The sequence below is a fragment of the Talpa occidentalis genome, unplaced genomic scaffold (assembly GCF_014898055.3).
Source record: "Talpa occidentalis isolate TD23 unplaced genomic scaffold, MPIMG_talOcc4v2.1 talOcc4.13, whole genome shotgun sequence".
Taxonomy (NCBI): domain Eukaryota; kingdom Metazoa; phylum Chordata; class Mammalia; order Eulipotyphla; family Talpidae; genus Talpa; species Talpa occidentalis.
In genome coordinates this window covers 20,317,067-20,342,223 of record NW_023601322.1, presented here as the reverse complement: position 1 = coordinate 20,342,223, position 25,157 = coordinate 20,317,067, and the positions used below count along the sequence as shown (strand labels likewise).

Genomic DNA, 25,157 nt, shown 5'->3' with positions numbered 1-25,157 from the left:
ACTACAAAACAGTTGTATCTAATTTAAAATATATGTGTGAATTGTATTTGAAACACTCTCTGTGTTGAGACAGTAGGAATTTGGTTAAGTTCCCATCCTAATGCATACTGGAGAATCTCCAAGAGGACACCATGTCGCTGAAGAGCGGTGCCCTTGACATAGAGGGAGTGCTCCTGCAGCAATGGTAAAGACCTCCAGCTCCATTCCTGCAGAGAAGCACTCCCACCACAAGGAAGTTGTAAACTGATTTTTTTACAAGGCCACAGTGAAGACATATTAGTACTAAATCTATTGATTGAACATTATTTTAATTGAGTCTTTTAATGAAGAACTTGGAGACTAGGTCCCCCAGCTATGTGTGACTGCAGCATTCTAGAAAAACAGCAGAGGGCACTTCAGGACTAGCATATTGTCTGCAGCTCCCTGCATCCCTTGGTATTAATCCTGCAAGTTTAGGGATGTTGACTCTGGGTTCACGCATTGTGTTCTCTGTTGCAGCTTCACAGGTTCTTTAAGTACTATGACTAAAGAAGAGCACCTCTTCAACAAACTCACACTAGTAGCTTAAAAAACATTTTTTTTTTCAAAATTTGCAGTAAAAGAAGGTTATCAAGGCATTATAATGGTCTCAGCTCATGTTATAAATTATATGACATTGCAGTTCTTAGAAAAACTTTAATCAAAAGGTTATACACTAAGTAAAATATCTTCAGCTTCTTTGATTTTTTTAAATTGAGATATACTTGACATATAACATTGCATTAGTTTCTTTGCTTTCTCTGAACCCTAAGGGATGGTGGATTTTGCTTTCAAATTTGAACAGATTTTACCTAGAATCACAATTTGCTTATGAATAAGAAAGCTTTTGGTCTACACACTAACACTTTCATGAATTTGCTAGATTTTAAAGCTTTTGCATTTGGTTCATAATAAATATATTTCATTGTTTGTATAAATAAATCTGGTTTAGTAATGAAAATGTTTAAGCACTTGGAAACTCAAGGCAGAGATAAGGGACTTTAAACACAGACTGCATTAAGTGCTACAAAACTCTAACTTAAGATATTTTTACAAATTTAACTTGTGGCCCATGCATAAATGTTAAATAAATGGTCTATGCTTTAAATATCACATTGAGATAAATGCACATTCATTTATAAATGCACAAAGAGAGTCTATCATTTGACTCTATAGTCATCACAACTTTGCTGTTAACAAACTGAAGAAGAAAGCAATGGTGCAGAAATTATAGTCAGTAGAGGATCTAAAAATGCAGGAGCCAAAAAAATTCATAAGTTTTCTTTCTCTGGTAATGATGCCCAAGACGATTTCTATATAATCTTTTGAATAAGAACACTGTGTAACTGCATAGGATAAATGCACTGTGGGTATGGGAATTGTTACAAAATATGATGGCTTTAATATATTTGAATTCTCCATGATTGCAAGATAGAGTGTGTTATTATTTCATCTAAAGGAAAAAAAATACCTATTCTGTAGGCAAATGACTATTCTGTTACATATGTTCTATAAACTTTAAATATAAGATAATTATTTTGAGTGAATCATTCTGTTCTTAGGGAGCAAAGCATATTTACTGATGAATTAGATCATTCAACTAAAACCATTAAGCAAGTCAGGAATTGTGATACCTAGCAACTTGGTAATCTTTCTAAAAGTGCTTTCCTACAGATACTCAGCAAATACAAGCTCAATAAGGGACTAGATACATTTCTGTTCAAGTAAACTTGTATCTGCTACCTCAGTCCTAAAGCAAATAGCATAATGTAAACGCAGGTCCTCCCAGCAAAAAATAATCTCCATCCACCAGGACTTAAATAGTTCCACTAGAAGGTTCACTTTAGTAAGTCGGCTTTGAGAAGGGGCAGGCCATTGAATTGATTTCTTAAATCAACATTGCACTTCTTGACTGGCATGTGCATTTCATATTTATTACATGCTTTTGCCTTTCTATACTTAGGTCAGGGAATTAGGCTAGACCCACTATCAGGGCCTTTAAGTTGAGGAATTGACACAATGAATTAGATGGGATGAGTTTTGAACTCATTTACAGACATTAAAGCTTGTGTCTGTTAATCATAAAGACTGTGATCACAATAAGTTTTCCATAGCTCACCAGTATGCCTTCCTTTCATAATTTCACAGTGGTTACTTACAGACTTTGGGACCAAACCAGGGAAACTTGGAAAAGACTTAGACTGCATTATATGAGAGGATCACAACTGGGTCTGGAGCATCAGTGGTAATTCATTCAAAAAATGTTTATTTGATAGACAGTTGATGCTCGATACTGTGCTAGGTGCTGGAGGCAGCATGCAAAATCTGGGCATCTTTTCCAGGGGACACAAAAGAAAGTAGCATTGAGAACAAATGATGTCTAGTTCACCAGTTTTCATGAGGTTAATCTGAAAGTGCCTTTGTGGATATCAGGAATTACATGGTGCTTACTTGTGGGAAAACATCCTAGCTTTAAGTTGAGGAAGTGATACAAATGAACTAAATGGAATGAGTTTTGAACTTAAGTTGCAAGACTTAACCTGCAGCCAGAAATAATTTACTATCTAGACGAACATGATATCTAGATCCATTTGATAACTGAATACACGCTAATAAAATATTTTGCAACACGGTATATAAAGATGTTTAGCAATATCAACTTGTAGCTTCCATGTACAAATATGTCAAACATGACACAATTTTTCTTCTATCACCATAGCCTGTTTATTACATAAATTCAATATCATTTCCTCTTTTACTAAAGAAACCCAAGTCAGAGAAAATTAGGCATTAAAGTTATATAACTGGCCTTAAACAGGGGCATAAATACTTAGTTTCCTTTCCTAATCCTCATTTTTCTATAGTCACCACCACCCTTAAATCACAAGTTTTTGGTTGCATGTGTGGCAATTTCTGTTTTAAGTGTCTTAAAGTATATCTTTACTGATAGGTAAAACAGAACGGTCTTAAGCTTTTATATCTCTCTGCCTCCAATTCTATATTTAAATTCGTCCTTCAGACAAAAGTCCAATAAATATATATGCAGCAAGTAATTAGCAGCTCTTGTTATCTAGGTATCAAAACCTAAGAATAGTAAACACAATTTTTTTAACCTCTGGGGATTAATTGCCAATAAATTAAGAAAATCCCTTCCCTCACCAGCAGATTTAGGTGCAAGTAAATCCAATACAAACACAACCAAAATGAGAAGAAAGATTGTGATTTAAGAAAGCAAGCTACTGCTGAGGTGGTTTTCAGAACTCGGAGCCGTTAACTGGCTCAGTTGTATTGAGAACAAGGGAAATAACAGACGTTGAGTTACAGGCAGCACTTTGGACAGAGCCATCCAAATGGGGAAAACATCTTATATATAACAAGAATGCCTTATAACCAAGTCTCAGCAGCCTCAATTCACACAGGCATGATTTCTCCCGTGCAGAAAAGAAACACGAATAACCACATTTTAAAAATATCCTGCATATCTAGTTTCTTGATCTTTAATCCTGACAGCTAGATACCTAACTCTGGATAAAACAAGCAGGTATGCAGAGGTAGATGCTTAATGGTATAAGGACCTGCTCAAAAATGTCCAGTGCCCACAGTATCATAAGCATGCTGTGAATACTATTAAGGATCAGGGTCTGTCTTGTCCAGGTGATCATATAAACTCACAAATACTGCACAGAAATTATTTTCCCCACTGTGCTCGTGAAAATGAGGAAGCTTGGGAAGCTACTTTAAGGGCACTAATGAATAATACCAGATGGAGCTCTTAGGGATAATGAGTGAGGAACTCAGAAAAACAAAAGCTAAAAAAACAAACAAACCTCACTACATTTATTTACGAGACATCTTTCTGTTTCCCTGTTTCTGTATGTAGACCTAAGTACCTGCTTTTAGACATGATTAGAATAGAAAGGGCAACATTTCACTTGGAAAGAATTAATTTCTTTTCATGCTCCTTCAAGTGAACTTAATTGATTAATTGTGTTTATACTAACTTCTATTGACACGGGAGATCCTGGTTCAGGTCTAGGTAGTGAAAAGAGGGGAAGGTAGCAGACAATTTCCCCTCACAGAGCTTCTAGCACATGCCAGCACCGTATTTACAAGTTTGCACAATGGAAAACAATGCAAGTACCTCTGGTTTGCCCACAAAGACAATTCACACATCTGTCTATTAACACATGGTAGGTAGTTACATTTAGAGGAAACATACAGACACATCTGTTTATCCTGTCTAAGTAAATCTCTTGGTAATTAGCATCTATACCAGCTGAGAGGTAAGTGGACCAAAGGATTTCACTGGCAAAAACATGAACAGTTTCATAAGCCCAGCAAATTGCAATGGTTTTTAAATAGAAAAGCATCTTACAATTTGTAACTGTTGCACCATTTCTTCTCGGTAGGCTAGTTCCCTTTTCATCTGATCCTGAAAATTATCTGGTAGGAAGAGAAATAGAAAAAAATTAAAATTAAAGGATAAAATCTACTTTTAGTATACTTAGTAATATTTGTATATTAAGTAATATAACTGACAGTCCAGTAAAAAAAAAACCTCTCTTCCTTTTTGGTATTTTTTAAAAGTAAATAATGTGGTTGTTAGACGGGACCTATAATTTAATCAACACAGTAAATTCTGAGAGGGTACGATTTATATCTTATATTTTACAGTATGTCATAGCCCATCTAGTGTAATGCCTTGTATTATAACAACTCCCTAGGAATGTCTGGTGCAATCATGTTCCCCAGCCTTCGTACACTGGAGCAAGCCAGGTATGGAGAACTTCTACTGTCTTCCATACTAGACTTGTGTGAGTGAGGGGTGAACCTCAGTTAGAGCCGATAACAGGATATGGGACCCTTCTGGGATGTAATGCTGGTCATGCCTTCTGGCATGACCCAGATCCATTAGCTATGTCTGCCTGGCTTCACTGCAACTGAGTTCACTCCGAAGAGAGTGATAAGTGTATTCTGCCTCGGCTCTCCCAACCTGCAAATTCTTTCACCCCATATGAGCCTTATCATGTTGGCTCTCCTTGGGTCTGGTATGGTTCTACAGACTTTGCCTCTATCTGATTAGGGGGTTGGGGTGGGAGAAGGATTTTAAGAGATATTGTTATATCATTCTACATACTGATCGCTTTTATTGCATTTATGGAAATGATTTCCTAGTGTATATTGTATTGTTGCATCTTCTCAACGTGGTCTTTTTAAAATGTGGATATGGCTAACGTCAGCTGTTTTTTTTTTTTTTTTCCCTTTAAATGAAACTTCAACAATTTCATATTGCATCTGTGATGGATAGTGGGGCCAGCAGTTTGGAAAAGCCAGAAACTTTGTCATCATTTTTACTTTCTTCCTTCAGCTCTTCAGGCAACTGGTGTGTGAGTCCCGCACATTCTACCTCCCTGCTCTCTTCTCTTTGTCATTGTCACCTCCTAAATGCAGGCACCTCTTCTTCCCTGAACGGTTCTCCAGCTGACCACCTGATTTCTAGTTCCTCCCTCTCCAAGTCCCTTTCATTCTTCTGCTTGCAAATCTGTGACTTCCACTGTTTTCAAGACAATAAATTCCTGCCATTAATGAAAATCTATGTACTTCAACATTGTTCTTTTAATTTTTTTGACTTTTACCTTTCTGTGCTATTTGAATGTCTTCCCCAAGCCCAAGCATGTAATTAAAAATACATATTTAATTTTAAAATAGTAGTTTTAGATTCATGACAAAATCAAGAGGAAGTGACACAGATTTCCCATATATTCCCCACCCCGCCCCCACCCTCCCCATTATCAATATTCCCCCACCAATGTGGTGCATTTGTCACAAGCCATGAACCTACACTGACATGTCCTAGTCGTCTGAACTTCACAGTTCACCTTCAGGTTCACTCTTGGGGTTGTACGTTCCATGGGTTTGGACAAAGGATAATGACATATGTCCACCATTACACCGGATGGAGGATTTCCACCTCCCGAAGTCCTCTGCGCTCTGTCTTTTCATGTCTCCTCTCCACTCTACCCCCAGGAACCACTCATCTTTTTAATATCTCCAAAGTTCTGTTTTTTACAACTCAATTATAAAAAGATGCATTTCCTGAATTTGAGGTGAAAGGTACTCTACCAGAGGTAAGCAGGCTCCATGCAAGGGCTGAGGGAGATGCTTTCATTCTCTTGGGGGGGGGTAAGAGGGCCAGGCTTGAGTAGAGATGTGGAAAATAGCATTCTGCATAGGACATAGGGGGTGGGGAACAGCGAGCACCTCCGCTGAGAGCAGCTGCGGGCGTGGGAGAAACCCTCCTAGCCCCCATCACCTAGCAAACCACTCTCCTGACCTCGCACACACTGTGCTTTCAGCCTGGGGTGCCTGCCCTGCTGGTTTTGCCCCTGTTGTGGCCTTGCCCTGTAGCAAACATTTCCTTTTTCTTTAAAATCCAGTTCAAATGCTATCTCTTAAAGAAATTCTCTCTTGGGGCCTCCCTGGTGGTGCAAGGGGTTAAGACGCAGCACTATGAAGTTATCTGCAGCCACTGCAGCATGAGTTTGATCTCATGCAGCGGGCCAGATTGGTGACCCACATGGCGCAGCAGACCTCTCCTGTCTCACTCGCTGCTCCGCTCAGCATTGTGTTTCAATGGATCTGCCTGTTCTGCTCCCCACTATGTTTTTTTTTTTTTTTTAAAGATTTATTTATTTATACAAGCACTGAGTACAGTCAGAAGCGCGGGAGGGTGAGAGAATTCACCAGAGCCAGAGCGGGGAGCAGAGCAGGCAGAAGGACCAAAGTACACTGCTGAGGGGAGCAGCGGGCGGCAGGAGAGGTCTGCGCGCCATGCGGGACCCTCCTCTGGTGGCCGGGGAGCAGCCGGGGATCAAACCGGCGCTGCAGAGGCTGCGGGCAGCTTCGCAACCCAGCGCTCAACCGCTGCGCCACCGGGGAGGCCCCCCACTATGTTTTTTTTTTAAAAAGATTTATTTATTTATGAATACAAGAGCCGGGGCACAGGCCAGAGGAGTGGGGGGGGGTGAGAGGATTCACCAGAGACAGTGGGGAGCAGAACAGGCAGACTGACTGAAATACACTGCTGAGGGGAATCAACAGACGAATCAGGAGAGGTCTGCTGTGCCATGTGGGTAGCTCCCTGGCTGGGGATCGAACTCATGCCACAGTGGCTGTGGACAGCTTCATGGGCTGTGTCTTAACCCCTTGTGCCACCAGGGAGGCCCTCCCCACTCTGTCTTTGGTGAATCTTCTCATTCCTCTGCATCTCTGGCCTACACCCCAGCTCTTGTATGCATAAATAAATACATCTTCAAAAAAAAAAAGAAATTCTCAGTTCTCCTGCCATCTTATGCCAAATTAGCCATCCTTTCCTTGAGCCCCTTCAGTGCTCTGCACAGACCATAGTGATGTGCCCGTAGCACATGGGGGGTTGGGTCTGTATGAGCCAACTCTGATTAGCTATTTCTTCGCTAAACAGCTGAGTTCTTGGAGGGCAGGAAGGTAAACATTTTTCAAATTTCCCAAGTCCACCACAGTGCTTGGCACACAGCAGGGGTTCCTTAGGGAAGGAAGAGTGAAAAGAGCATTAAGTATGCACCAGAGGTCTGGTTTCTGCCACCGGCAGTAATTACCCCAATCCCGGCTCAGAACTTCTTCCAAACAAGAAGGGCGTGGGACCATGTGCTCTGTGAGGGCCTTTCTTGCTCTAGTGCTTTAAAGTTTGATAACAAGTGTGCTGGTGTGGGTGAGCTCCAGTCTTTCCTGTGCTGGGAAGCGTGTGTGTGTGGGGGGTGCATATGGTTTTGATTTACAATAGCACCCACTCTGCCACCACAGGATACTCTGGAGGCAGGTCAAAGCCCACGCGCTGGGCACAGGGCCACAGGGGAGCCTGCTTTTTACAGTTATCACAGTCGCAAGGCCCTGACATATACCTGGGCCTGAGTGCCTCCAGGAAAATCAGTGTGTTTCCCCATCACCAGAGCACATCCCAAGTGGGTCTCCTTCTGTGAAGAAGAGACTGTCCCTGCATCCCAGTAGGTCCCTATGTCCATCTAGGCCCTTGAGGTGCCTCTTACCAGGTGGTAAATTGATATGGATTGGGGATGAGGGGTTGCAAGAAGCTGACCTCTCTGGCACACCTCCCTGAGCTTCCAGAAGATTCTGAATTTGGAGGGGGAAATAGCTAAGGGCAGTTCAGAGTGGAACGATGAGTACTGCCCTTACTTAATTCATGACATTGCTCTGTGTTGGCACACTTAATAAATTCTTTAAGTTAAAATTTAAAAAATTTAAATGTTTGTATGACTATTTACAAACAAATTCAACTCCTAAAACACCAGTCAGCACTTAAAGGTAAATGATGAAAATTAAAGAATATTGGTGACATGATAAAGAATTCTGTTAGTAGGGCCTCCCTGGGGGTGCAAGAGGTTAAGACGCAACCTATGAAGCTGTCTGCAGCCTCTGAACGATGAGTTTGATCCCCAGCCAGAGAGCTAACAACATGGCGCAGCAGACCTCTCCTGGCAATCCCGCTGTTCCCCTCAGCAGTGTATTTCAATTAATCTGCCTAATCTGCCTGTTTTGCTCCCTACTCTGCCTCTGGTGAATTCTCTCACCCCCCACCCCCTTCTACTCTGTACCCCAGTTCTTGTATGCATAAATAAATAAATATTAAAAAAAATTCTGTTAGTATCTATCAAGACTTCATATAGATCAATAAGAAAATGAATACATGAAAGGAAATGAGGAAAAACTACAGAATAGATAAGTGTCAGCATCCCTGGCAATGAAGGAAAAGAGATAATATGAAGTACCACTTTTTCCATATACCTTAGCAAAGATTAAAAGATAACATTAAAGGATGGGCATATAATTAGTGTAACCATTCCAGAAAACCACTCAAAATTATGCATGAAAAACTTTTAAAAGGTCCTTCTCTTTAAGCATAGTTTTTAAAGATGTTTATCCTATAGAAACAAACATAGATATGTGCAAAGATTTAGTTCTGATGATGTTCATCTAAAACTTAAGCAAATTTTAATGTCCAAAGTAAGCACACATGTAGACTACTATGCAGTGAGGAGGCTCATTCTAAGAGGGAAAAAAGGAGGGTTAAAATGACTGTGTATAAGATTTCACCTTGTTTTTTAAAAAGGATTTAATATGCATTAAAAAGGCTGAAACTCCACATGTTAACTTTGTTAATCTCTAAGTGGCAAGACTTGGGGTGATTTTTTTTTCTTATTTCCTTAGCGTTTCTATATACTTAAGATTTTCTACAATATGCATGTGAATACCTTTTGTGATTTAAAGATTATTCAGTGGCAAATAAAAAAAGTCAAATTTTTGCTATGTCCTAAAGGCTGATGCGGGCACAATTTAACTGGAGAAGATGAAACTAATTAAACTGATTTCTCTGATATACCCTTAAAACCCAATGTTTGAAAGGAGGTAGCAGAGAAAAGCACCAAAGAGCTGCCTGCTGCCCAACGCTGCCAAGGGCTGGAACTTGGTTTGAAAAGCCAAGGCATACTGTAGGGTAAGGTAAAAAAATCAGGCTTTTCTGCCCTCCCGCAATCAGGATAGATGACGGAACCCTTGATCCTGAATGCATGCCTGATGGCGGGCACCTGGAGTGGGTACACCTGGGCTAAGACTGTGCTTTTAAGGGCAGCGTCACGGGGACGCCAGCAGAAGCTGAAGCAGAAGCCGAAAGAGAAGCCGAGAAGCAGCAGAACGAACGCCAGAGAGCCCAGATAGAGAAAAGACTTGCTGGGGGCTGGGAGGCCTGCCAGCCTCCCAGCCCCCAGCTCCCCCGCCTGCCATATGCCTGGTGAACCCCAATAAAAGACCTGCAAAAAACCACTGAGGACTCTGACTCCTCCTTTACCCGGTCTGCATGGGATCAGAAAACCTGCACTGTGTCCTGTCCTGCCTTTACACATACACAGCCTAAAAAGCACCCCTGATGGCCTAGGGGTTAAGTCTCAGCGCTACACCACTATGCCTGAGTTCAATCCCCGTCCAGAGAGCTGACCCACATATGATGCCGCAGACCTCTGCTGTCCTGCCCGCTGCTCCCCTCAGCAGTGCATTTCAGTAGATCCGCCTGTTCTGCTCCCCACTCTGTCACTGGTGAGTCCTCTCACCCCCTCCCCACACCCCTGTTCTTCTATGTGCAAAAAAAATAAAAGTATCCAGACCACCATCCTGGGACCAGTGGAAGCAGACCCACCAGCTTTAGCTGGTTCATCAGCTAAGTAAAAAACAGAACAAAACAGTTTTTTTTTATTTTGTTAACATCACTTTTAAACAACTACTGAGGGGCCTCCCCGGTGGCGCAGTGGTTGAGTGCTGGGTTGCGAAGCTGCCCGCGGCCTCTGCAGCGCCAGTTCGATCCCCACCTGCTCCCCGGCCACCGAAGGAGGGTCCCACATGGCGCGCAGACCTCTCCTGCCACCCGCCGCTCCCCTCAGCAGTGTACTTCCGTCCTTCTGCCTGCTCTGCTCCCCGCTCTGGCTCTGGTGAATTCTCTCACCCTCCTGCACTTCTGACTGTACCCAGTGCTTGTATGAATAAATAAATAAATAAAATAAATCTTTAAAAAATAAATAAATAAACAACTACTGAGACTTTTGATCTGTACAGTGTTTTAGAATTCCTTCATTTCGCCTCCTCCTCCAGCAAGAAAGAGGAAGGAAGGATGGAAACTACGGAATGTAGAATGAAATCGGTGACAGCGACAGGTGAAAGATGAGGGACAACCATATTCCAGCAGAGGAATGTAGCTTGTTTGTAATGTGAAGTGACTTTATCAGTAAATTGGGAGAGTATACATAAATGCTAAAGGGGAGAGGTCAAATGCTGTCCAAAAATTAGCCATAATGTGAGAAATTAAATCAATAAATTTAATTAAAAAAAAAAAAAAGATGAGAGGGGGAAAAAGAATCTAAAATGATGACATGGTCAAAATCGACAGCTTGGGTTTTTCATAAAGCCCCAGAGGTGAGGCCTTCTCTGTCATGAATGGCTGGTCCTTCCACCTTGCTCTCTCCAGTGCCATGGATGTGTCCTCATCCCTGCACATCCAAGGACAGGATTCAGGAGTCCTCACTCACTTCCTGTATCCAACAGTTGTTAGTGAGCCAATCTCCTCTGTTGTCAGTTTTATTCTTTTTGAGTGTGATACCAAACTTTATATAAACCATTTACTGACAGTATGTTATGTGCCCACAACATGCCAGGTACTGTGTGGGCAACAAGGGAAGAACATCCTTTCCTGGACCTATCTACAAAGCCTCGGGGTAAAGGTGGGTAGCCTGTGGGAAATAACTAAGGGAGGAGTCCCCACAGCACACCTGGAGAACTAGAACTAAACACAGTGGGACTTCAGCAAAGAGTACCTTACTGTGAGAGCTGGAAGACTTCCTGGAGGTGGAGGACCTTGAATATCCTGAATGATGAGGGGACCTTGCTGAGGGGAGGCATCCAAATTAGAGCACAGTTTGCAGAGGTGGAAAGTGAGGGGAGAGAGGGCGGCCTGCAGGTAAGTGGAGCTGAGCAGGCGAGGTAGAAATAAGTGGAGAGGCAGGGTGGTTCAGTTCTGCAGACTTCTAAGAGTCAGTCAGGAGTTAAATTAGACACATATGATCTGCAACAACAACTTACTGTAACTTCTTGAGTCAAAAGTAAAGTTTTAGAAGAGAGGGACGGATGGGGAAGAGTGAGGAAGAAAAGTGAGGACCCTGGGTGCCCTACTGTGGGGACACAGGAGATGGAGAGCGTGAGGATGAGCTCCACTCATTGCCTCATCTTGCAATTTTTTTTAAAAGATTTATTTATTTATTTATACAAGCACTGGGTACAGTCAGAAGCGCGGGAGGGTGAGAGAATTCACCAGAGCCAGAGCAGGAGGCAGAACAGGCAGACTGATGAAGTACACTGCGGAAGGGAGCAGTGGGCTCGGCAGGAGAGGTCTGCACGCCATGTGGGACCCTCGCCTGGTGGCCATGGATCGAACCAGCGCTGCAGAGGCTGCGGGCAGCTTTGCAGCCCAGCACTCAACCGCTGTGCCACCGGGGAGGCCCTCATCTTGCAATCTTTACAAGTCCCAGGTTCTGGGCTCGACCCTTAGGCTACACTGATGGTTAGTGGGAAGAAAATACAATGAATGAAAAGCTACAGCAAAGGGATGGATGCTATAATAATATAGGGTATCAGAGGAGAAAGGAACCAGAAGCGACTCTCTAGAGAAGGTGGACACAATGAGGAGGCACCAGTGCCTTCAGGATTTGCAGATGAAACCAGTCATTAATGGAAGAGTCTGGAATGGTGGCCTCTGGGAGGCAGGCTCCCTCACCATTCACTCCTGACCAACTGAACATGACTGACACTGAACAACGTCTGACCTGCTGCCCTTAGAGTGACCTTGATGATGGTGAAGCTTCTTCTCACCCTTTTCCTCCAAATACCTATTTCTCTGTTCTACATTTCACCTGCTTTTCCTGGAGACGCCCTCCACACCTTTCTTCTCATGTCCTATCCAGTTTGTCAGCTAGACTTATGGTCCGGTCTCAAAACAAGTTTCACTGCCTGTTCCACAATTCTAAACTACGGCCCAATAAAATCTGTAGAAGTCCTGGCTTCTAATAGCAGCTAGTTTACTATAAAGTCCCTGCAGGAACATAAGTAACAAACTTTAAAATGGTATGAGCAGAAAAACCCACATGACTATGGATCGGTCACTATGCTAAACATTTTATTACATTTCACTCGTTCAGCAGCCCGTGAGGAAGGTAGTAGTATTGTTTTACAGTTGAAAAGGAGGTTCAGTAACTTGCCTAATGTTACTCAGTGGGAGAGTCAGTGTCCAAAGTTGGAGCCCTCAGCTCACTACGAACCACAATGCATCTCTGCCCCCACCCTAAAGCTAAATGCTTCCTTTGCCCTGCTGTTTTTTTTTTTTTTTTTGAGATTTATTTATTTATACTAGAACTGGGGTATAGACCAGATGTGCAGGAGGGTGAGAGAATTCACCAGAGACAGAGCAGGGAGCAGAACAGGCGGATGGACCGAAGACACTGCCTAGGGGAGCTGTTGGCGAGACAGGAGAGGTCTGCCTCACCATGTGGGTTGCTCCCTGGCTGGCCGGGGATTGAACTCGTGCTGCAGAGGCTGCGGATTGCTTCATAGTGTGGTGCTTAACCCCTTGCGCCACCAGGGAGACCCTGCCCTGCTGTTTTATCTTCTTTTCTCCTCCCTGGATTTCCTCATCAGGGTCATGCAGAAGTATTCGTGGAGAGCTGTTCTGGAAGCCTCTGTCCCAGTAGGTAGAGACAAGCTTGTTCTTCCCCCTCGCCCACTGCCTCCCAAGATGGAGACTTGTGCCTTCCTCCTGAATGAAAAGCTACAGCAAAGGGATGGATGCTATAATAATATAGGGTATAGGAGGATACCCTATATTATCCTTCCTCCTCTACATTTCTCCTATTCTTTACCCTAACCTCTTCCTCCTCGACATTTCTCCTATTCTTTACCCTAACCCTCTCCACTCCCGGGATTCAACCCTGCGGTCCTCATTAACTCTCAGAACCACAAGCAGCCCAAGAGAAACGCAGAAAGTTGGACCCATTTTAGAAATGCTTTCTACAGCTCAGTGCTCACTCTTCCCGCTCCTGCTTCCTTATCAGCACCATCGTCTCAGCAGCTGTTGCTGAGCTCTTACCCTGGGCTAGGGATGTCTGCTGCACTTCACGAGAACCATTTCATTTAGTCCTCTCATCTTCCTTGGAGACAGGAAGTAGCTGGCCACTTTTAAGGTTTCCAAAGTCCTGCAAGCAGGAAGTAGCAGGACTCCCACACGAGCTCGGGTCTGCTTGATTCTTGAGCCTGGATCCCTAATCAACACAGGCTACACAGTGTTGTAAGTGGACTGAGTTTAGGCATCGTGACTTGAATGTCTGTCCACCTCCTAGTAAAAAGCTCTGCAAACCCTGGTGGGATTCTTTATGCTTCCTCTGAGGTGGCTTTACAAAGTTGCGTTTCCCCTTTTGCATCTGAGTCAATCTAAATCTGTCCGCCAGCCTCATGGCCTCCTGCATTTATTTAACAAGCACATCATGTGCAGATGCTGTTTTCATTGGTGTGAAATTAACTGCCTCTTTGTGGTATGTCTAAACCACGCATTATTCAAACTTGGGCACACACATGCCACTTCCTTGGTCAGCAGAGCAGATTGTAGAGGAAAAATAGGGAAATTTGTTGTTTGGTTGAAGTATTTCATATGTCTGGCAATCACATTTATTTTAATTCAGATCAAGGGATAAATGATAGGTCCGGATAGAGACTGGCTCGTTGTACTAACACTCCTAGTTTTTTAAAAAACAGGAAACCAGATACGTTTTTATGGCAGAGCAGCTAATAAGGAAAATGTATAAATTATTACAACTTATTTAATTCCTTAGAAGTGATTAGCTTTTATTAATGGTTAGTCGCAGTACACTGGCTGCACCAGGAGTTAGGTGAGCACCTGAGGGGTTCGCGGGACTTGGCAGTACTCTGCTGGATCTGAAAGCAGCTTTCAGTGGTCAGACAAGCGTCAGCCTAAAGGGGAAACAAATCCTTCAGGGCTTGCTCATTGCTGTTTTATAAGTTAGAGATTTCTGGATCCTTTGGAAGCACCAGGTTTTTAAAGATTTCAAGGGCTTTTTTAATGTGTCTCTTTCTCTTGAAGCTACAAATATCCTGGGGAACCCAATAGCCTCTCAAAAGCTACTGTCCACCCTCCACCACTAGAACTAGAACTTTTTTTTTTTTTTTAAAGATTTATTGATTTATTTATACAAGCACTGGGTACAGTCAGAAGCGCGGGAGGGTGAGAGAATTCACCAGAGTCAGAGCGGAGAGCAGAGCAGACAGACTGACGAAATATACTGCTGAGGGGAGCAGCGGGCGGCAGGAGAGGTCTGCACGCCATATGGGACCCTCGCTGGTGGCCGGCGATCGAACCGGCGCTATGGAGGCTGTGGGCAGCTTCGCAACCCAGCGCTCAACCGCTGTGCCACCAGGAAGGCCCAACTAGAGCTTTTTTGAAGCCTCAGCAGGCATCCTCTGAATTTAAAATACTGAGCACCCTGAATTCCAAACCTCCCAGGTGGGCCTTGAGGATCACAAACTTGGCAGACCCCACTGCTCTTTGCAGTCAGAGCTCTCACTTCATTTTCACCTGGCTCTGACATATCTGGGATTCAGTTTGACATATCACAGAAAACCTGGTACTAGTCAAAAACACTACCGAGAGGGCACACCTTTCTGTTGTGCTGACAGTTACATTTGAGAATCCATCATGAATGCAGTCATGCACAATTATTAAAATTGTCACAATTAAAAATTCTTTCAGATCTGCGACTTTTAGCACCAGAAATCAACATGAGTTTTGTGATGCTTGGATTAATAACAAGGGGCATACTGACGTACTAAAAAAAGTCCAGAAATTTAATATTAAATTTATAGAATTTGAAATATAAGCTCACATGCTACTTTCTTCCCAGCTTCCCTTTCTTTGGAGAGGGGATTATGACTAAATGAAACTCCAAAAAGTTTGGAAAAATACTACTGGGATGTTTGTCCAAATATGACCCAAAGCTGTGATTTTTAGAAATCTGGACACCTATCATAAAGTGTGAAATTGCCACACTCTGGGAGTAGAACCAACAGTTTTTACACCACAGTGTCATCTGTCTCTAAATTTATGATGGAATTTTAACATTTAATATAGACCAAGAACCCAAAATTGCTAAAATCATACTAATTTAAATGAATAAAATAGGTATGTGCACCTGTAATTATTTAAAATCTTCTTTTTTATATCTATTTTAAGCACGAGGTAGCTCTCCAGTATTATTGGAGAATAAAAACTAATCCTTTTCCTCCCTACTTTCAAGAAAAAAAAACAACCCAAGTAATTATTTTGCTCTAAAATACATAATCTAAATACACTTAAATATTTAAACATACCTACCTAGATAATAGTATATTTTCATATATATTTGAAATATAAACGAAAATGCATAAAGATAAACACACAAGAAAACAATAGTGCCACAAGGTTTTTGTAAGATAGTTTTATCGCTGCACAGACTCAGCATAAATAAGAGGCCAAAATTTCTGAATATTTAAACAGAGGCCATGGGGTACTGTATATAGTCACTTAATACTTAGAAGTATCTTCTTAAGCTTAATAAAAGAAATCTTATCAAGTATCATGAAAGTAATGAAACAAAAGTGATTTCTTACTGAATACTGGAAAAGATGTATTTCCTTTCAAGACTTGGAATTCTTGTTCTAGTCGTCTCCGTAAATCTATTTGTTCAAATAAAACCTTCTGAAGTTCTTCTAATAAAGAAAAAAAGAAGAGTCATTTTACTAATCTTTACAAATAACTCTCCAGAGAACTGTTATATATGGCAATTTATTATTATAAGACAAAATATTTTACCAGTTTAAAAAGTGTTGCATAGACATAGGATAGATTTTGTGCAGAAATCCATGAATATAAATCAATGTAATATATTATTTTAAAGTATTATATTACAGTGTCATGTATTGATTGATATGTATGCATTAATCTCAATTATATCCACCCAATGGTCCATATATTATTCATATGTTGCTTGTCAAGCTTAAAATATGGAGCAGAACAAAAATATCCTCCTATTATCTCTATAGTCTTTTAAAGCTAAGAGAAGTTCTATAGAATTAAAACTTCCTTACCTTTCCCCATATTTTCTACATCCTTTTTGAGCGAATGAGGTGAATTTGTTTCTTGTGTGTGTTCACCTTAAAAAAAAAAGAGAGAAAAAATATCAGTTTTGTGTAGGTTATTTTCTGAAAGTTTTCGTTTTCTTTTACTATTTGCATAAGAGCTTATTTAACATAGCTTGAAGGCAGAAGTCCTCATAACCAAATGTTATCCTCATTTATGTGTGCATAATCCCTCTGGACCTTAGTGGGGCTCTCTAGAAGGTGAGGGCACCTCTGGAAGGTGAAGGTACCTGGCCTGTGAGGGCAGCTCCCTGAAAGCAGGTTCCCAAAGTTAGCTCTACTCCTACAAGGATCCATCCTTTCTGCTGAAGGTAATTACAAACTTAGTTGTAAACAATCAACACTTCTGGCAGAAATTCAGAGTTCCACTCCTTCTAGAAGGGAAAAAGCCAGCAACTAACCAGAAGGCTCCCTAGGAGCCATCCAAGCTGAAGCCTCTCCCCTTCCTGGAATGCCAAAATTTGGAGCAGTGAAAAAGAAGTAGGAGAAGACTTCTGTTGTCCTTGGGAGCTGGAGTGATTATAAGCCTGGAGTGATTATAAGTGCTTTCCTAATAATAGATAGTGATTTCCTAATAACTTCTTAATAATTGACAATTTCCTAATTGATAGAAAAGACATCAATCTAAGACAGAGATGTGAAGTTATCTCATGTTACTTTGTCATATTCACATACTCACTGATAGTTTCTTAACTATTGCCTTTGACCCATAGAAACTATGTTGGAGATAAAGTTTAGATTGTTCCATCTATTTTGCTTATGTGCTAATTCGAATGATGATGTCAAAGAAAACGTACTTACCTGCATTCATAAACTGAGTCTCCATAAATCAGAAAAGATAAATAAATTAAAAAATTCAATCATTCAGCTAATCCAATTTTTTTCAGGTTTCAATCTTACATCTTCAACTAGTCACATAATTTAGTTAAGCTTTTCATTTCTATCTAAAGACAAGGATGCTCTGAGGTTCTGTGGATTTCCCCCCTCCTCCCTGGGGTGGGGTGGGTGGGTTGGCACTGGTTTAGCAGCTTCCTCTGGTTCCTGGTACAGTTTGCTTACCCACCTTCCCCTTCTACTAGGTGGCCTGCTATAGCCTTCCCTGCATGCCCAGTGCCCAGCACAGTGAACACATAACAGGTATTCAATAAAGTGTCTGGTTGTCATGAAAGGGACCCCAGGAGCTTGTAAATTCTAAATTATAGCACAGTTCAGAATGTATCATTTCAATTCTCTCCTCACTATTTATTCATTTCCCTTCTTCAGCAAGAAATGGAATGTAATAGCCCCAAGCACTTGTAGAAATACTGGGAGATTTCACTGTCAAGGTAAAATTTCTTCAAAGAAGGAAACAATATCTCCAGAGCAGGGGCCTACGGTATCAAGGACAGACAGGAAAATCCCCAATGTGCTATTATAAACAGCAGTTCTGCAATCCACCTGATGAAGTATGTGTGCCTGTGCATATGTGTGTATACAATACTTATATGTAACTATACATATATGCAACTATTCCCCCAAATGTGTATAGCTGGGAGAAGGCACTTTCCCTAGTTCCCCATCACTAGGACAATAATATCCATGGATCCCCAGTAGGATTTTCTCTACTATGTAGATCATATTTGCGCAACTTCATTCTCACGCTCATCTTGGATGTGACCTCTCTCTACAGGCTCTCGAATGTTAGTACCTTTTTTTTTCTGCTCCATATAATATGAACATAATGAGGAAATATCTGTGAAGTCTTTTAAATATTGACCTCGGTATAATTCTTATAAAATACCAGTATCTGAAAGAAGAGTAACTTGGAGGTTGAAAAAAATCATAATTATGTAAACCAAAAATAATGGTATTTTGAAATGGAAGTAAATGCACATCATGTGTAGTTATGTCTATTCTCAGTTAATGCATAGAAGTTTCATAATATGGTATGAAATCTGAACAAGAGAAGAAATGAGCATGTACATATCTGCAGCTGTCTACAGGCATAATGAGGTTTTATCCTACAACTTTCCCAATCACTCAAAAAAGGATTTAAATGAGATCATTTGTTTCTGAATAGACAACTTTAGAAGTCATGTTCTTATCACATTACAGACCAGATTTTTTTAAAATTCATGACCACATTGCGTGGACTCTTTATCATATATTGTATTTTAATTAGATTATTAAATAAAAAATTAAAATATGATACACAAAAATGCATTTCTTTTCCACAGTTAAGAGGTTTACATAGGTATGACACCATTAAACAAATAGCTAGTAAATGGAAACTACATTAACCACAGGCAAATCTACTGATGACATTAATAATAAGCTTTTCTTTCCATCAGCTTTGTGGAGGTTTTACTAATATTTTGCATCAGTGTCTATTTCAAACAAATATTTTGCTGCAACTTCTGGGTAAAATCTACCACCTTTGTGCTGAAAAGATACAACTTGTCTCACAAATGTCATTTTTTTTTTTATTAAAGAAGCTGAATGTTAGGTAAATAAGGGGCAAAGAAGCTTCAGCTGCCTTTTATGTATCTTTTACTGGACCGCTGCCTTTTGTATATTACTAATCTGTGAAACCAGATTGTTAATGGTGGTTAAAAATGACCTCTGGGAGCCTGGATATGTTTGTTCACTATTACTGCTAATGTTTTCCATCTGGTTAAAAAAAAGGCAGTCTAATACTAGATTAAATAAATGAGATTTAGTTGACAATGAGTTTCCAATTTTTATAAATATTCCATCAGGTTAGATGCATTTTACTTTCCCAAAATGAATGAATGAATTTCTTCCCAATCTGGTTTCTCCCCTTTTAAAAAACATTGCAAAAAGGTGGGCTGGATATAGAGATCTTAATTTTGCAGCATTAAAGGAGAGAAACTTATAGTGTGGAAGAAACATGTATCGTCAAGGCCTGACTTAAAACATATCTTAAATCAGACTGTAAAAGAAAATCTTTGGTTGGTTTAAAGTTCAAGAGTAAAGGGTAATCGGGGCGTGGACTGATGAGACTGGAGCAGCCGCTCAGGAAAATGTCTTCATCAGCACCCCACAAGCTCACGTTCTCTGAGCCAATCACTGTGACCAGCACAGTTGCCCATCAGTCCTGCTGGCCCTGGGAGGTCAGGCAATGTTGAGTGTAGAGGAGGCCAGAGAGCCAGGAACCACATGGTCCTGTTTTCATGAACCCTCTAGGGTCCTCCAGCATCAGGCATTCCCAGTATTCCAGAAGAATGTTCTACCCCGATGTTCCCCCCACCTTTGATTCTGCCCTCACACAGCCATTTGAATCTGGAAGTACAAGAGGGAGGGATGTGAGACTATGCCATGCTGAAGCAGACAAGAGCAGTAACTGGCAAAAAGAGGAGACTCGAATACCCAGGTTAGAACAAAAATCTGGAAAAACAGCTCCCTAAAAGAGCCAGCAGATTCAAGGGTGCCTGTTTTAGAAATATCATGATATACCTCTGCTTGAGAACCTGCAATGGCTCCCCATGCTCCACATTGCAGAATCCACTCTAAATTCCTCCCGCAGAGCCTCCAGGGTCTCCCATCACCTTGTCCCATCTGAGTCAACTTGTCTTTATCAGCAAAAACAAACCCTTCACTCTAGTTGGGTATTTATTCTCACACCTGCTGGCTGTGCCTTATGTCATTTCTCTTGCCTAAGGTACCCTCCTTCTTCTTCTCCCTCCATCTAAAATCAAAATGCCAAATCTCTACTCTTTGTAAAACCTTTCCCAAATTCTGTGAATGCTGCTGATCTATTGTATTCCTTCCTGAGTTGAAATGCTAAGTGCTGTTGTCTCTTGTCCTTACTTTGACACTTTGTACCCCACATTCCAGTGTTTCCCCTATGCTAGTCTGGTCTTCTGTAACTCAAAAATATGCTGAGGGTAGGGACTCCCTGCTGGACAGGTAACCTCCACCTCATCTACCCCAGGGAGGGATGAATTCCAAGAATCTTGCTGCACTGAATTTAAATCAACCTGGTTTGTGAACAAACGTGGAAAGAGTTTGGATTGGGAAAGAAATACAAATGTATGGTATTGCAAGTCCTGGGTTGTTGTAAGAGGTTACACTAGTGATTTCTCTTTTAAATTCTCCCTCAAATCTGCAACCAGCACTCCAAGCGCTGCCCTACCAGCAGCCCCAGGCACCAGCAAACTGCTTATCACTGAATGGGCCTCTGTGTTGCCCCAGGACTGTGGTTGACAACACTTGGTAGAAAATATTTGGAGAAAGTGTTTCCTTTCATAGAAACAAAGAATGTTATTTAATCTCACACTCAAGGTTAAATTTAACTATTTTGGTTTGGATTTGTGTCTATGCAAAGGATACACAAGTATTCTATTATTTGGATGAAGAATGAAAATTTTAGTCTAGCATCCAGATGTTCTATAGTTTGTGGGGACTCCTGTGCTACCATATGTGTTCTGGTGCAGAGAAGCCCATCCTGGAAGGGAAGGCATGAACGGTTCTGGAAACTTCAGTCTTTGCTTGTGGTTGCCACTGATGCCATGCCCTCAGGTCTCCCAACAAACCCTGCACAGGGCTAGGCCTCCTTGAGACAGAGGATCCATTTATACATGTTTAACTGCCATGTATTTTAAAATCTTGTGATCTGACTTTAAATTAGATTTTCTGGAATTTTTAAATTTTCTCTTTCTTTAACAATCTACCTTAAAGGCACAATTTTCATAGGGCCACAATTAATCTACAGTTAGTCTAGCTAGTACATTTAAGAATAAGCAAAATTTAGAACAACATGTGGTTTAGGGAAGATTTTAAAAACACTTTGCATTAAGGCATTAAAAAACCAATTACCCAGAAAGCAAGGTTAAATAATTTTCTCCTCTATCAATGGGACACAGGCTTTTGCTAATTTTTTTTTGGTGTAAAATTCTACATTAAACTCCCTCACACTTGGCACATTCAGTAAGGTCACAGAACAGAAGAGGAAATCACTACCACAGGTGAAGATAGGTTATAGAATGAACTAACCAAATATTAACTCCATTAGGGAAAAAAAGGATCAAGAGTAAGATTAATACTGGTGGCATTAGAGTAAACTATGAATTCAAGCAAACTTTACAGTCCATGATCAAAATTTATTGTGAGTTACATACACATAGCTGCTTGAATAAGTATATCAAATATCTTTGATTAGTGAATCTGGAATTCATTTAGAATTCTCTTGATTTTTAGAACTTGTGTTGCCTGTTAATGTTATTTAACTCCCCCCCCCCAGAGTTTTTCATTGTTCTTATCTCTCTCCTTGACTTTCAAATACTTTTTTAAAAAAAAAGCCATTAGTAAGAAGGGAATTTTTTTCATAAATAAAAAGAAACTGGATCTGCAATATGGAGATTATTTAATTTTGAATATATATATTGCAAGAGGTCAGAATTCATTGTTCATAAAAATATTGGTAGTAATGGGAGTCTTATCCAATTTCACAGGAGGATAAACTAAGGCACAGAGTAGTCAAAGGGTTTACCCAAAGTCATCTAGTGAGAGAACTATAACTCAGGCCTACTGGCCTGTGCTTTTCAGAATTTTTCTTCTTCTTTTCCTTTTTTAAAAAAATCATAAGCATGTTCTGAAATAGAATGGAATAATAAATCACAGTGCCTCATCTGCTATATATTCATGAGAAGTGTAACTGCTTCTTACTATTCTCAGAAATCCGTCCATAGCATATTAAGTACACTAGAGAATCATACCAGTGAAAATCAAATTGATTTTAAAACTTCTATACATATAACAAGATGCAGCCCGACTCTGAGCGCAATGGTGCTGGCGTCTACCATGAAAGGGATTGAAAGAGAGATGACTCCACTTTCCATGATTTCCTTGACCTGCAATAGCTTTGAGCTGTCTCACCAGCTTACCCCACTGCATTCAATTTCAAATCACTTAACTTCACTAAAGTTATTCAAAATGGATATGCAAAACCTTACTCTGGGATTGCAAGCAAAATGCTGTCATTTATATTTTTGAGTAGGTAATATTTTGACCAAACTACCATCCCCCTAATCTATATGACTTGGCTTTAAGGCATGGGTTTAATTTTAAAGAGATCTATAGATAAAGGTTCTACTGGTTTGTGGGGGGATTTTGGTTGCTTAAAGGTTTCATATTTGGTCCCTCTAATCACACAGAAGTATGAAATCTACTGTGTGTAAGGCTCATGGCCACTTACAGGGAAGATTTTAAAAATTATTTTAGAATGTAATCTCTCTGAAATTGCTGAAAAGTAACAGTTACCAATAAGGCTGAAGGCTGAAAGAAGGCGAAACTTAATTAAAATGATGAACTAAAAAATTAACTGGAATGAAGTATTGTTGCCAAACTGAATTTGCATTAGGGATCAGTTAAAACAAGTATTGATCATTTAGAGATATATCTATAGCCTTACTTGTTTAGAGAAAGGTCATAGAAATTTCCTGATAAACTACATTTATGATTATCACTAGATTGAAAAAAATCATACAAATAAAAAATTGTATGCTGACTTACAGGGTAGTTTAAAAGACATTTCATTCCTCTATGTTATACTGCATAGGTACTGAAGTAAAATGCTAGTATTTTCTAATAATAATGATTGAATTAAACACTGGTGAAAGGAACATATGTAAGCCTTATCGAATGGTATTTTGTGTGGACCTCTATTACAGTATTCATACTGCATTATAGTTTATCTATCCCCTCCTTACCACTGGAATCAACTTTTAAGTAGGGAGCTGGTATTGATTCTATCCCTGAATCCCTGGAGGCTAACAAACTACCTTTGCGGACACAATAGGCATTAGGGAGTATTTGTGGAGTAACTGAATAAATAAACAAATGAATGGCATCATGTAGACCTGGAGGTTAGCAGTTGTTACATGGAGAGAAATATCTCCATTAATAAGCAGGACGTACTGGATAAAACATTCTATTAGTACCACCACTTCAAAGCAGCAAATTCTAAATGTTCAGAATATCTCTGGTTAAGCTGGATTTTTGGTAATTTCCAAATGAATGGATTCTTGGGATCAGATCACAAGTAAATACATTAATATTAAAATGTAGACCCACTGCTTGCCTACTCCGGACTTTTCTCAAATGTGCATTTCAATATGAAGAGCATGAATGAGCTCATCTTTCCCAAAGCCTGGACAGCCCAAGGAACAGCAGGTTAAGTCCCATAACAGAAACTCTTTTACACTTTTTGGTGTTTCAAACATCATCAACACATGCTCAGCTAAGGAACCATTACCATAAAGTTCCTGTGATGCAAGATTCCAAGAAAAATTTAACAGACTGTGTTCTTCACCTGCACACGTGTTCATTTCAATAATATGTTTTCAGTCTTGTCTTCCATTCAATACAGGATAATAATACGATATAACCTACTCCCTACACACTTCCCTGAATAATGTGAGAATAAAACTGTAATATGGAAAATCAATGTGGAACAAGTTTCTCTGGGAATGTGTATCAAATTAATTATTGTGAGCAAGGAACTAGTAATATATCAATAGTATGACTAGGTGTTATTACTAACATAACTATTGACTGTATTGCCCCGAGCTCCAGGCGCTGTGGAATTTTTATGTGAACCCCAATTCTGCCTATACTTTTACTTCCTTCCTCCTGGAATTTATATTTCCATGTGAATATCAAACAACAGTGGACTCCATGGTTTTTATTCACTCTGCCTACCATCCTTATAGTTCTGATGGCTTTTCAGGGTTTACTAGACTTATTAAGTGTGGGGAAACCAAACTCCTTCCAAGGCCAGGAGGAGCTTGTTTTCAAATTGAATGCCAGCCCAGTCATCCAAATCGGAGAAAGATGAAGAAGAGAAATTCAGTTTTTAACAAATCTATAGACTGCTGTAAAACATGAACTGAAGAGAATATCACTTGCTGTAAAATATCAGTATGTCCTAATACATTTAGATTTCTAATGGGTATGTACATCTGTTGAAATGTTAACTTAAAAATTTATAAAAATTTTGAATACCAACTGTTAAGGCAATCAAGGAAATTAAAGTCCCTAAAGAGAAATGATTTCAGGCTTTGGAATTTGGATTTTCTCATTAAATCTATGGAAATGGCTTTAAATTTAACAGTTTAAAACAAGCAAATTATCTCAACATCTTGTAAAAATCACTGCTACCTCTTGAAAAGCTACGTACGTGAATATTTATAGAATTTGCTTTTAACTTCCTTCAAAAATCATACCCAAGTAGATTAGAGTTTAACACAGACTTATGATGATTTATTATTTAACCAGGTGAAATATATGGTCTGGTGCAAATTATTCCC

At 40.3% G+C, this 25,157-nt stretch overlaps 1 protein-coding gene across 1 annotated transcript in view; it reads right to left on the bottom strand.

The window, feature by feature from the left end:
- Positions 1 to 25,157, bottom strand: part of SKOR2 (SKI family transcriptional corepressor 2) — a 40,564-nt gene that overhangs the window by 9,046 nt on the left and 6,361 nt on the right. The window contains 3 exon segments of the mRNA XM_037508554.2: positions 4,394 to 4,461; positions 16,321 to 16,419; positions 16,798 to 16,863. Of these exon segments, the coding sequence (XP_037364451.2) occupies positions 4,394 to 4,461; positions 16,321 to 16,419; positions 16,798 to 16,863 (233 nt within the window).